The 14157-nt window shown below is 44.1% G+C and overlaps 2 protein-coding genes across 3 annotated transcripts in view; one reads left to right on the forward strand and one right to left on the reverse strand.

Moving 5' to 3' along the window:
• Window positions 1-5396, reverse strand: part of Copz1 (COPI coat complex subunit zeta 1) — a 24099-nt gene extending 18703 nt beyond the window's left edge. For both annotated transcript variants that reach the window (XM_021652096.2, XM_060388480.1), the window contains exon 1: window positions 5311-5396. In XM_021652096.2, the coding sequence (XP_021507771.1) occupies window positions 5311-5328 (18 nt within the window). In that variant the 5' untranslated portion in view covers window positions 5329-5396. The remainder of the gene's footprint in view (window positions 1-5310) is intronic.
• Window positions 5352-14157, forward strand: part of Nfe2 (nuclear factor, erythroid 2) — a 27628-nt gene continuing 18822 nt past the window's right edge. Inside the window, exon 1 of the mRNA XM_060388475.1 lies at window positions 5352-5449. The gene's annotated coding sequence lies outside the window, so the exon portion shown is untranslated. The remainder of the gene's footprint in view (window positions 5450-14157) is intronic.

Raw genomic sequence — 14157 nt, forward strand, 5'->3', positions numbered from 1 at the left:
CGTCGGAAATCTATAACGAGGTCTTCTTAGAGGGCAAGACATGGAGAGAGTTAGAAGCAGCGTCAATTACTCTTTTGGGGTTTTAGTTCAAGCCAAGGTCTGCTTCCAGCAATCAACCATTAAAACAAGCCGGCCAGAGTAACAGCACAGTTTATTCTGATCATTTAATTTGAAGTGTCAATAAATTAAACTTCAATCAATTAAACTAGGTGTGCAATAACCCAGATGGACACCCCGACACCAACATAATCACAATAAAAATTTTTATGGCTGCCAGGGACCTCACCGGGGCAGCGCTGGCACCGCTCAATCCCTGGCTGAGAAATATATCTCTGCAGCACAGGAACGAGGAGATTGCTTCTCCTAACGAAATGGAGGGGCTAAGCGCCACCAAGGACGCAGCTGGGAGAGGAGCACAAGGGACTGCCAGGAAGGGGGTGGGAGTGCTTTGGGGACTTAATGTAATTGATACCTTTACCCAAAGCAGGAGGAGGGGGCATTTAGGCCAAGTACTTCACTGTTACTGCCAAAGGAATTTAACAAAAGCCCCATTAAGATGATTCAGGAAGCAAAGGCCACCGAGACGGCATCAACCTTTGAGTCACTGATGTGCTCCTCAGCTCCCTCCTCTAGACACGTGTGCATCCTGCTGCACTTTAGATGGCCTGATATTTGAATGAGACGTGGAAATCAGGATTTTGTCAGGTTTAGGATAAAATATTACAGGGAGGCAATGGATAGAATTGAGGTCTAATCTGTAAAACACCAGAAAAGCACTCAGAAATTAAAACCTAGAAATAGGGGGGAAAAACTATGTCCAAAGGTTTTAAGGATCTGAACTGCTATAGTAATTCAGCTTTGAGGGTGAAAAAAAAAGCAAAGGCCAAAGGAGAGTGTAAGTTATTAACTTTAAGACTCCAGATTATAAATGGAGAATGGCAACCTGTAGATTGCTCTCACCAACAACTGAAAGGACAGCCAGCAGAATAAGCAGCAGAGGAGGCTGAGGCCAGAGCCAGGCTGGGAACAGAGAGACAAAGGACTGGAGGAAGATTCGATAAAGCTGACTGTGAGCTCAGGCTGGACTGTTTCTTCAGTATTTTATAACTGTTCTGCCTGCATGTCTGTGCATCACCTGCACACCTGGGGCCCAAGGGCAGAAGATGGTGTCAGATCCCCTGAAACTGGGGCTACAGATGGTGGTGAGCCACCATACGGTGCTGAGAATTAAAGCTGGCCCAGGTTCTCTGCAAGAAAGCAAGTGTTCTTAACGATTGAGCGATCTTTCCATCCCCCAAGGCTGAATCACTTAATTCAAGAAGGATCCACTGTGAAGTACCTCAATGATGGAATCTATTGTTACCTAAAAATGCCCAGAATGGGGCAAATTTCAATCCATTTTTTGGCCCCCATATCTTCTCTTCCCTCTTCTCCATGCTGTACAGTAGTGTACCTTGTGGAGGTGAGGCCAGAACATGTTCTGATCAGGCTTTCTCAGAGGTCCTGCCAAGCCAGCAAACAGAGTTGCATGGAAAGGAAGCCTGAGGCAGTATAGGACCATGCCTCTCTAAGAGCAGACTCCTCAGTGCTGTCCAGGCACTGTACACTCACCAGCCAGTGGACTCCTTGGATTTTTGTTTGTTGCTTTCTTTTTGCTAGCTTCAAACTCCTAATTCTCCTGCCTCTTGCAGAGGACCTGAGTTCAGTTTCTAGAACCCACATCAAGCAGCAACTGCCTGTGACTCCAGTACCAGAGAATCCTCTTCTGACCTCTGTGGGTACCTACCCACACATATACATAAAACAAAAATAAGAATAAGTTAAAAAAAAAATTAGGGAGGAGACCAGGGAGGAAGTTGGGGAGGGGGAGGGAATGAGGGATCAGGATACAGCTGGGACACAGAGTTAACAAATTATAACTAAAAAGAAAAATAAAAATAAAAAATAAAAAATAAATTTAAAGAGCCTTCCTCAAAACAGCACAGAATATGGCTTATGGTGGTTCACCTATAATCTCTTCTTTTTAGAAGATAGAGGCAGAAGAGTCACGACTTTAAGGCCAAATTTGGCTTTGAGACCCTGTTCTCAAAAATAATATTAATAGGGTAGGTGTGGTTGTGCATACCTTGATTCCCAGGACTTGGGAGGTTCAGGCAGGTGGATCTCTAATAGTCGAGACCAGCCTGGTCTACACAGTGACCTCCAGGACAGCCAGGCATATGTAGAGAGAGCCTGTCTCAAAAGGTAAATAAAAATAATAATGATGATAATGACATAAGTGGGCACAGTAACAAACACCTTTAATCCTAGTACCAGAAGCAAGAGGCAGGAGAATCTTTGTGAGCTTAAAACCAGCCTAATCTACACAGCAAGATCTAAGCTAGGGAGGGCTACATAAGTAGGATCCTATCTCTAAAATAATAATAATAATAATAATAATAATAATAATAATTTTTAAATCACTAAATAAAATTGAAAAAAACTAACACAAAAGGAAAAAAGATATTATTTTAATTCTCAAGAAATCTAAAGATCAGTCTAAGAACTAATACCTGTAGGTTTTGGGGTTTGTTCGTGTTTTGAGGCAGAGTCTCTCTACATAGCTCTGACTATCTTAGAACTCATTCTGTAGATCAGGTTGGCTTCAAACTCACAGACATCCACCTGCCTTTGCCTCCCAAGTACTGGGATTAAAGGCAGGAGCCACTTGTAGCCATTTTTGTATCCTCAACAAAAATTTTATATAACCTATGGCTAAAAGGAAAATTCTGTAAACTAAAAAGGTGTAAGAACCTACAGAAAAAAGAAGTATAAGAACCTTCAGAGAAGCCAGTTTGTGGTGGCACATGCCTTAGATTTCAGGACTTAGGAGGCAGAGGCAGGCAGATCAATGAGTTTGAGGCCATTCTGGACTGCAGAGTGAGTTCCAGGACAGCCAGAGCTACAGAGAAACCCTGTCTCGAAAAGGAAAAAAAAAAAGAAAAAAACTTCAGGGAATGATGATATGGCTCAAAGTTTAAGAGCACTGGCTGCTCTTCCAGAGGTCCTGAGTTTAATTCCCAGCAACCACATAGTGGCTCATAACCTCTATAGTGAGATTCTGGCGCCCTCTGCTGGTGGTAGGCAGAACAGTGTATATGTAATAAATAAAATAAATCTAAAAAGAACCTTCAGGGGGCTGGAGAGATGGCTCAGTGGTTAAGAGCTCTGACTGCTCTTCCAGAGGTCCTGAGTTCAATTCCCAGCAACCACATGGTGGCTCAGAACCATCTATACCTTCTACTGCTGTCTTCTGGCATGCAGGTATACATACAGATAGAACATTCAAATAAATAAAATCTTAAAAAAAAACTTTCAGAGAGAAATTTGGTGAGGCTGGGAGATTACAAGTTCAAAGCCAGCCAAGGCTACTTAATAAGATGAGAGAGAGAGAGAGAGAGAGAGAGAGAGAAGAGACTTTTTCTGAACTCACCTTCCCTGATCCCATTACATAGGATACTAGTGACAAAGACTCAGTATAGTTTTAAAGTAAAGGTAAGGGTGTTCAGGTAAGTTAGCAAGGATCTGTTACTGCAGCAGGTGGAAGAAGCAGACTCAAACAGGCCAGAGAAGAGAAAATGACACAGAAATTACCCCACACAACTTCAACTTCTCCCAGTGCTAGGGGCCAAATAGAGGGCCTTTAAAGCCAGACCGTGTGCTCTCACCACTGCACTACACCCAACAGAACCAGTGGTAAAGGGATCCCTAGGTATCACCTTCTTCACTCTTTAAGCTGGCTCCACCAACTTAGGTTAATTTTGGTTTTATGAGACAAGTTCTTACTCTGTAATCCAGGCTGGCCTCAGCCTGAGTGCTGGGGTTACAGATGTGAGCCACCACATCTGATTAACAAGGCTAAAAAAGTCCAAGGAAACCAAATCCACAGACTAGTCACATCTGTCAGCACATTTTTACAAGTTCACTGACTAGTACAGTGAATACTTAAGGCTACTCAAGACGTTACGCATTTTGCTTCAACCTGCCCAACTCATAGGATGGGAATAAATTCTCTTTGATATCTATAAGAAGGGAAGTAAGAAAGTATGGGCAGGAAGGCCAGTGATTAAAGTGCTTATCACAGCAATATAAAAAACCAAAGTTCAAATCCCCATGTAAATGTCAGGTGAGTATGGCATTCTGCCTTGGCTATGTGGCAAAGTTGATTCCAGTATGACTTACAAAAATCCTCACTCAACTAAGAGTGCCGTGGTGGCACACACTTTTAAATTTTAATCCCAGCACTTGGGAGGTAGGCAGATCTCTGTGAGTTTGAGGTCATCTACATAATGAGTTCTAGGTAGAAGAGCTGGGACACCAGGGAGGGGGCTGGGGAGAGACGCCGTCACAAACATACAAACAAAACCAGAAATATTAAGGATAAGAGGAGCCAAGGAAGACCCTGTGGAAACAATCCTGGAATCCAACGCAAGAAAAGAAGTTAGATGCCTACACTAACACACAGGTAGGCAGACTCACGTCTCCAAACATCCAGTGCACTTGAAACAAAAGCTCTGGTCCTGTCCTACAGAAGTAGCGTTTTATTTGAACAAGCTGAAAGGATCAACGGACAAGAGAGCTAACGCACTTCTGTAACCACAATTCTCATGTAACAAACCAGAGAAAGAAGTCTGACGACGGATCCTACAGCATGAGTTCCTAAAATGTGAAGGAAGAAGGAAAAGGAGAACAGACTAAGGTGTCAGGAACAATATTCCAAAATCTGTACTAACTCTACCAGGTATTCCAGAACTTGGATGGAATGCTAATTCTCAGTCATGACAGAATTATATACTAAGGATTAACAGGAAAACTAAACAAGTTTTGTAGGGGAACTGGACACAGAACTGTCAAAACATAGTCGAATTCTGACCACCACCAGGAGGATCTGGGGCTGACAAAACACCTCCCTTCCGTATGTTGCAACTTGGGGGAGGAGGGAATGGAGGTCTGGGGAAATTCAAGTAGGGATGATCCACAACGCTAAATGGAGGAGACTGGAAGGACCCCGATCCAGCGCACTCAGAACTGTCCTAAGCACCCCGCATGCTCTCCTCAACTTCGACACCGACTCTGCCCTCTTCCCGGCAAGGCTTCCTACTTTATGCCGCGGCTCTGGGTCCCATGTGGGCCCCGCTCGCACTGCTAGTACAGCGGGAGCTTTGGCCTCGAGGCCTGCCCGGAACTCCCCTCTCCTGGCCCCGGCTGCCGAACCCCGCCTCCCGGACCCGCTGGACGCCACGGCGGAGCCACCAGCCCTCCAGCTCCTACCAAAATCAGCGCCTCCATCTTGCCCGCAGCAGCTGCCGACGTGGAGTCGCACAGACGACGTCGCCGCTGATTGGCCCTGAGTCTGCACTAGGCCCCGCCCCAGGAGAGCAGCACTGGGTGAGGCTAAGCCAGCCTCCAGGTATTGACCAATCAGCGTAGTAGCTCGGCGCGCGGAAGGGGCGGGAGGGTCGTCGAGGGCGGTGTTGTTTCCGTGGGGAACGGAGAAAGCAAGTCTTGCTCTGCTAGTGGTCGGAAGCCACGTGACCGTAAGCCTGTCTGGTGCACGCGCTGTAGGGGGAGCTGTGTCTCTCTAATCCTTGGCGTTGGCCTTGCCGAGGAGCCAGGCCCGAATCCGGATTCCCAGCGCCCCTGTTAGGTCCTAAGGGATAGCCACAGCTGCTGTGGGTCACCAGCTTAGAGCCATCCAGCTATAGGCAGCCAAGCGTTAACTAGACAAACCAAGGTCTCCACAATTATATCCCCAGGATTCGCGCTGTGTCACAAGCACACATACCCAATAAATAAATATTTCAATTGTAATATATTTAATTTTTTTTTTCTGAGAAATGGCTCAGTAGATAAGAGTTCATATGCTGGTTAAAGACCCAAGTTCATTTCCCAGCTTTCATGTCCCATTGCTCCTGTACAGAGAATCTGCCTCCTTCTGCCACTTTCGGCAGGGTGGGGTTGGGGAGTGGAGGAGGAGTTGGGGGATGAAGGGGGAGTGCAAATGGGGAACTCACGCTTACATGCACAATCCTGGCTATACTTCCCCCCCTCCCCCTTGGTTCAACGTGAAATTAGATATTAGGGCATTGGAGACCAGAGAGAATGGAAAGAATAAGGACCAAGGCAGAAAGGGGATCAGAATCTTACGTTCTGGGTGGATAACGAGTTTGTAGCGGGGCATGATGGCGCCACCTTTAATCCCAGGACTAGGGAGGCAGAGGCAGGCCAGCTTGGTCTACATAAAGAGTTCCAGACTAGACAGGACTACACAGTGAGACAGTAGTAGTTAAGAGCACAGGCCCTGCTCTTCCAAAGGACCTGGGCTCAATTCTCAGGACACCACGACAGGGTGGGGGGGAGTGGAAAGAGAAGAAGAGAGGGAGAGTGAGGGAGGGGGAGGGGAGAGAGAGAGACTAGAAAATGCCATAAGATCCAGCTCTAAGGCATCTTCTTAATTAATGATTCTTGGGGAAGGGCCCAGCTCATGGTGCACGATGCTGGTGGTCCTGTGCTCTGTAAGAATATAGGCTAAACAAGTTATGGAGAGCAAGCCAGTTAAGCCACACCCCTCCATGGCCTCTGCATCAGCGCCTGCCTCCTGTTCCTGCTCTGTTCTTGTCCTGGCTCCCTTCAGTGATGATCAGCGATATGAAAGTGTAAGCCAAAAACCTTTCTCCCCGACTCTTGGTCTTTTGGTCATGGTGTTCTGTGGCAGCGATAGCTACCCCACCTAATTCAGCGTCTGTATACCACTTGCTTGGCTGGTACCTATGGAGACCAGAAAAGGACATCAGATCCCTTTGAACTGGAGTTACAGTGGGATCTGTGAGCTGCCATTTGGTTCTGGGAATCAAAACCTGGGCTTAATGATCATACTAACATTTCTGCCCATTTATTATGTGCCAGACATAATGCTCATCCACTGAGTTATTTATGTATTATTTAATATATCTGGTGTGGTTATTATTGTTGTTTTTAATATTTTTATTAATTATTTCAGAGTTCCATACAATGTATTTTAATCATACTCAGAACTTCCAACTCTCCTTAATTACTCCTAGATCCAACTCCACTTCTGTATACCCAACTTCAAGTCTTTTTTTTTTTTTAGATAGGTTCTCACTGTGTAGTCCTGGCTGACCTAGAACTTGAACCCACAAAGGTCTTCCTGCCTCTGCCTCCGGGTTGCAGAAATTAAAGGTGTACACCACCATGTTCAGTTAGTGTTGTTTTGGTTTTGGTGTTTTGAGAAAGGTCTTTTTGTAGTGTTGGCTGTCCTGAACTCACTCTGTAGACCAGGCTGGCCTTGAACTCACGGAGCTCTGCCTGCCTCTGCCTCCTGAGTGCTGGGATTAGAGCCACGGCTTTCTGTTGTTGTTTATAAGCCACTGACTTCAGTTTGTGCTGTTCATGTATTTCTGGATGTGGGGTCATCCCCGGAGTGTAGTGCTGCTTTTTGAGACAAGGTTTCACTCGAACCCAAACTGGCCTCAAACTCCCTACAATCCTCCTACCTCAGCTTCCTGGATGCTGGGGTTATAGGTGTGAGCCAACAGGCCTGAATTTGTTGATATATTTTCCTAAGAACCTTGTAGAGTCTGTCTTTTTGCCAGGCTGTCCGTGTTCTATTTGAAAGGATAAAACAGGAGAATCACTTGACTCCAGGAGTTTAAAACTACTCTGGACAATAGAGTAGGACCTGGCCTCTTGAGAAAAAAAAAGGAGGGTAGCTCGAGTTATAGCTTAATGTGGCATAATGTTTGCCCAACAAGCACAAAACAGTGGGTTCCATCCTCGGCACCAAAAACTGGGCATGGAGGCATATACCTGTAATCTTTTTGTTGGTTGGTTGGTTGGTTTTTGGTTTTTTGAGGGTTTCTCTGTGTAGCCCTGGCTGTACTGTACTTGCTTTGTAGCCAGGCTGGCCTCAAACTCACAGCAATCCTCCTGCCCCTGCCTCCCAGAGTCTGGGATTACAAGCATGCACCACTGTGCCCTGGCTGCAGGAGGATCAAAAGTTCAAGTTAGTCCTCAGCTACACACTGAGGTTGAGGCCAGTCTGAGATACATGAGACCTTGTCTCAAAGAAAAAACAAATACAAGGCTGGACATAGTGCCCAGATCTGTAATCTCAGTACTTCGGAGGCAAGGGCAGAAAGATCAGGAGTTGAAGGCTAGTTGCAGCTCCTGTGCTACATTACAAGTGTCATACCAGCCTGCACTACTTGAAACCCTTTAGAGCAGTGGTCCTCAACCTTCCTAGGATTAAAGGTGTGAGCCACCACTGTCTTGCAAGGGGTTTTTCTTTAAAATGCTAAAAAATTATCCTCAAGATTTTTTAAAAAAAAATAACAAAAAAGGAAGTTACTTTTTTTTTTTAAGTTTGAAGTAAGTAGTCATGACACCTATTATTCAGATGAGCCCAGAGAAGTTTAATAATTTACTTTAGGTCAAACAGCTGTTAGTTGGCAGCATACGTCTGAGGACAGGGGATCTAAAACCACGTTCTTGCCCAGACCCTAGACCACTGCCTGAGAAGCTGAGGAAGGAGGATTTAAGACTGTCTGAGCTAGAGTTAACTCAATGCTGCCCAGGCAACTTTGTGAGCCGATTTATTTATTCATTTAGTGTGTCTCATTATGTAGCCTAGGTTGGCCCCAAACTTCTTTTCATTTTCTTGCTTTGTATGTTTTTTGGGGGGTTTCTTATTTTTATTTGTTTGTTTGTTTTTATGTCTAGTGATGTTTTGTCTGTACAGAGTTGATGCCTTAAGTAAACTGATGCCTTAAGTAAACATGTAAAGAGAGGATGAAGTCCTGAGTGAATGTGTTGTTGACATGAACATGACCGTCAAAACTGACACCTCAGACCCATGGGATCGCCAGAGTCTTTCTATGGTCCAAGCATGAGGGTTTAGTAGCAACTGACCAGTGTGTGCAAAAATTAGTAACTACAGCTTTTGCCCCTCAGTTGGTGATAGCCTGAAACTGTCTGCCTACAGGGCCCTCCTAACTGCCAAGTCCTCCTCCCCATGCAATACATAATAAAGTCACTGATGTTCCAGATTGTTTTCTACATCAGAGCCTACAGCCCAACTACTCCTGGCTTTTTTTTTTTTTTTTTTTTTTTTTTTTGGTATGTCTGTCTGTATATTTGTCCTTCTTGCAGCCCCAGTCAGGTTTCCAGGTCCCAGCCTCACAGGATGGGTGTGTCTGTGTATACATCTTTGCCCCACTTACCCATTTGTGTGTCTAACCCTGAGAAGGCCAGAAGAGGGTGTCCAGTTCCCTGGAGCTGTGATTACAGAAGGTTGCAGGCTGCCACGTGGATTCTGGAACTCAAACTTCAGTCCTCTAGATACGTTCTTAACTGATGAGAGGCATCTCTAAATCCACCTTGTTTTCCACACTATATAGCCTTAGCTGGCCTAGAACTCATTATGTAGATTAAGTTGGCCTTCAACTCACATAGATCTGACTCCCAAGTACTGAGATTAAAGGGATGTACCACCACAATTGGCCATTATTTTTTTTTCTTTTATTTGTGTGGTGGTTTGAATGGAAACGACTCCCATAGGCTCATAGGCAATGCGGTATTTGAAATTATTAGGACCTGTGTCCTTACTGGAAGCAGGCACTGGGGGTGGGCTTTGAGGGTTCAGAAGCTCAAGCCAGGTCCAGTATTGCTGCCTCTTTTCCTGTTGGCTGCAGGTCCAGATGTAGATTTTTTTTTTTTAATGTACATTTGCTGTTTGGCCTGAATATATGTCTGTGTGAGGAAGTCAGATCCACTGGAATTTGATTTACAAACCAGACAGTTGTGAGCTGCCCTGTGACTGCTGGGAATTGAACCAGGGACCTCTAGAAAAGCAGTCAGTACTTTTAACAGCGGAGCTGTCTCTCCAGCCCCCAGATGTAGAACTCTTAACTCCTCTCCAGCACCATGTCTGTATATATATACTGCCATGCTTCCTGGCATGATGAAAATGGACTAAACTTCTGAACCTGTAAGCCCCAGTTAAGTATTTTCCTTTATAAGAGTTGCTGTGAACTTGAGAGGCAGAGGCAGATGGATCTCTGTGAGTCTGAAATAGCCTGATCTACAGAGTGAGTTCCAGGACAGTCAGGGCTACAAAATAAGACCATGTCTCAAAAGAGCCCAAAAAGAAAGAGAGTGAGAGGAGGATAGGAGGATGGGAGGAGGGAGAGAAGGAGGGAGAAGAGAGGAGAATGAGGGAAGGAGAGAGAGGAGGAGGGAGGGGAGGAGAAAGGCAGGGAAGCAAAATGGATCTGTGAGTGAAGATGCTTATGGCATAGGCCTTGTGACCTGAGTTTAATCACCAGAATTCACAGGAAGAAGAGAACTCACTCCAAAATTTTGGCCTCTGGCTTACACACACACACACACACACACACACACACACACACACACACTACATACACACTCCACACTTCTTTGGAGAAAAAGTCTTACTTTGTAACACAGACTATCCTGGAACTTGTTATGTAGACTAGGCTAGCCATAAACTCACAGAGAGCTGCCTCCTGAGTGCTGGGATTAAAGATATGTGCCACCATGCCCAGCAAAACAAATATTTTTTATAAATATTTTTAGGTTCAGGAGAGATGGCTCAACAGTTATGAGCACTTGTTCTTTATGAAGATCTGGGTTTGATTTCTAGATGGTTCACAACTATTTGTAACTACAGTTCCAGGATGCACATGATACCCAGACATATATGGAAGCAAAACACTCATACACATGAAATAAACAAGTCTAATGTAAATACTTAATAATCATTTAAAGTGTTCAACTCAGTAGTGTTCATATTTGTAGTGTTGTGCAACCATTACTATCTATTTCCAAACACTTTCATCATCCCCAAAGAAAATCAGTACTTATAAAACAGTGTTCCCTGAGTCCCCCTCAAACAAGTTCCTCAAATCACCAAACTGCTTTTTCTATGAGTTAAAAGAAAAAAATACTTCTTTTACTCATTAGTTTAGCATGTGTGTGTGTATGTTTGTGTGTGTGAATATAAATGACAGAGCAAGCGTGTGGCAGTCAGAGAACAACTTTCTTTTTTTTTTTTTTCTTTTTCTTTTTTAAGATTTATTTATTTTTTATTTATACAGCATTCTGCCTTTAGGCCAGAAGAGGGCACCAGATTTCAATATAGATGGTTATGAGCCACTATGTGGTTGCTGGAATTGGAACTCAGGTCCCTTGTAAGAACAGCCAGTTCTCTTAACCTCCAAGCCATCTCTCCAGCCCGACTGGCTGCTCTTCTAAGTTCTAAGTTCAATTCCCAGCCAACCACAGGGTGGCTCACAACCATCTATAGTGAGATCTGGTGCCCTCTTCTGGTGGGAAGGTGTACAAGCAGACAGAACATAAATAATACATACACATAATAAATAAATCTTAAGAAAAAGAAAAAAAAGAGTCATTTCTCTCCACCATGCAGGTCTCAGGGATCAAATGCTAATCATCAAGCCTGATAACAAGCATCTTTCACCCATTGAGCCATCTCACTGATTTGGTCCTCCTACCCCATCCTCCTCTGTTTTCTAGAAAGGGTCTCTAACCCAGGCTGGCCTTGAACTCTGTATTAGTCTGCTTTCCATTGCTCTGATTAAACATCTATCAAAAGTAATTTGGGGAGAAAAGGGTTTATTTGACTTACATATTTTGGGTTACAGACCATTGAGAGATGCTAAGACAGGAACTCAAGGCAAGACTCTGGAGGCAGCGACAGAAGCAGAGACCTTGGAGGATTGTTGCTCACTCACTTGCTCACCTGCTCACTTATAGAACCCAGGACCACCTGCCCTCAGGTGGCTCCACCTCTACTTGGCTGGGTCTTCCCACATCAATATATTTTTTTGTTTGTTTGTTTGATTGTTTTTTGGTTTTCCAAGACAGGGTTTCTCTGTATAGCCTTGGCTGTCCTGGACTTGCTTTGTAGTCTAGGCTGGCCTCAAACTCACAGAGATCTGCCTGCCTCTGCCTCCTGAGTGCTGAGACTACTCTTGCAAAGAACCCAGGTTCAGCTCTTTTCAATCCACTCATCAATTTATAGTTGTGTTATTGTATCTTTAATGGTTGTGATAGTATCACTATGAACATGCATGTCACAAGCATGTTCAGGGGGAAACAGCACAGTGGTGGAGTGTTTACCTGGCCTGTGTAGGTTCCTGGGCTTGATTTTCAGAACTTGAAAAATTATTTGTGTTTAAGAACATGATTTCAATAAATTTGGATATATACTTAAGAGTAGTAATTCTGTATTCACCTTTGAGGATCTGTCAAACTATTTTCCTATTGCTTGTACTATTTATTTATTTAATTTTGGGGACACTCATTTATGTATATGTGTGTGTGTGTGTGCCTTGGTGTATGTCTGTGCACCACGTGCATTCAGGAGCCTACAGAGGTCAGAAGAGGACACAGAATGGAAATGGAATTACCAACAGTCGTGAGCAGTCTTGTGGGTGCTAGCAACTAAATTAGGTCCTCTACAAGAGCCATAAGTGCTCTTAACCACTCAGCTATCTTCCCAGTCCTAATATCCTATGTATGTATGTATGTGTGTGTATGTATGTATGTATGTATGTATGTATGTATAGAGTACATACATACTGGGCTGGCCTAGAACTGACTCTGTAGCTCAGTTTAGCTTTTGAACTTGTGACCTTCTTAGCTGGGAGTATAGTTCAGTTGACCGAGTCCTTGTCTAACATGTATGACACCCTGAATTTAATATCTTACGCCAGAGAAAGAGACTCTTCTGCCTCAGTCTCCTGAGAGCTAGAGGCACAATGTAGAGCTCAAGGCTGGTCAGTTTACATTCCTTCAAAGAAGTTGTGTGAGGTCTCCTGCTCTCTCTACGTCTTCACCAACACTTCATCTTTCATCTCTGAATCTTCGTAGTTTACTTGTTTGTACAACCATTCCCCTGAGGATGAAGTGGTGTCTCATTGTGGTTTGATTTGCGTTTCCCACATGACTAATGCTTTAGCATCTTTTCTGTATTCTTGTTGTCCACTTGCATATCTTCCGGAAGAAACGTCTGTACAAGTCTGTGGGCCATTTTTAGGTTAGGTTGTCTTTTTCTTGTTGAGTTGTAAGAATTGCAGGTGAACCCAGTGGTCACACTCAATTGGGGGTGGAGGAGGACCTGAAGAGACAATTAAGAGCAAATAATGCTCTTGAGGAGGACTCCAGTGAATTTGATTCCAAACACCTATATCTGGTGGCTCACAGCTGCCTCAACTACAGCTCCAAGGGATGCAACACTTCTGGTCTCTTCAGGCACTTGCACTCACATGCATAAACACACACACATACACACACACACACACACACACCATTTTTGTTTTTTGTTTGTTTGTTTTGAGACAGGGTTTCTTTGTGTAGCCGTGGCTGTCCTGGACTGGATTTATAGACCAGGCTGGCCTGAAACTCAGAGATCTTTCTACCTCTGCCTCCTGAGTAGTGGTGGCTTGTGCCACCATGTCCAATCCTTTGTTTTAAAGTTTGTTTTGAAACAATATCTCACTTTGTAGCTCTGGCTCACCTGAATTTGCTATGTATCAGACTGCCCTTGAACTCACTTAGATCTACCTGTCTCTCAAGTACTGCATGTGCCAAGCCCAGCAAATTAGAGGAGATATTTATATAGATTTCTTGGTGCTAAACCCTTTCCCAACATGGGAATTGCATGTATGTTCTCCTACTTTATAGAGAGTATTAATTTTGATATGGGGTCTTGCTATATTGCCCAAACAAAATTCTAATTTTCAGTTTTCCTGCCAGCCTCCCAAATAGCTGGGATTGTATAGCAGCAGGGTTTTGTTTTGTTTTGTTTGTTTGTTTGTTTGGCTTGTTTTTGGTCTTGGTTTTGATTTTTTGAGACAGGGTTTCTTTGTGAAGCCTTGGCTGGAACTCTCAGAGATCCGTCCGCCTCTGCCTCACAAGCACTGGAATTAAATGTGTACACCACTATAGCTAGGCTCATAGCAGCACTTTTTAGGGTGGTTAATGTGACATTCATATGCAGAAAGGATTGTAAGAGATGTGGAAGAAATAAAGACCATAGTTGTTCAGTTTACAGCC

This window comes from Meriones unguiculatus, chromosome 8, assembly GCF_030254825.1.
Source record: "Meriones unguiculatus strain TT.TT164.6M chromosome 8, Bangor_MerUng_6.1, whole genome shotgun sequence".
Lineage (NCBI taxonomy): Eukaryota > Metazoa > Chordata > Mammalia > Rodentia > Muridae > Meriones > Meriones unguiculatus.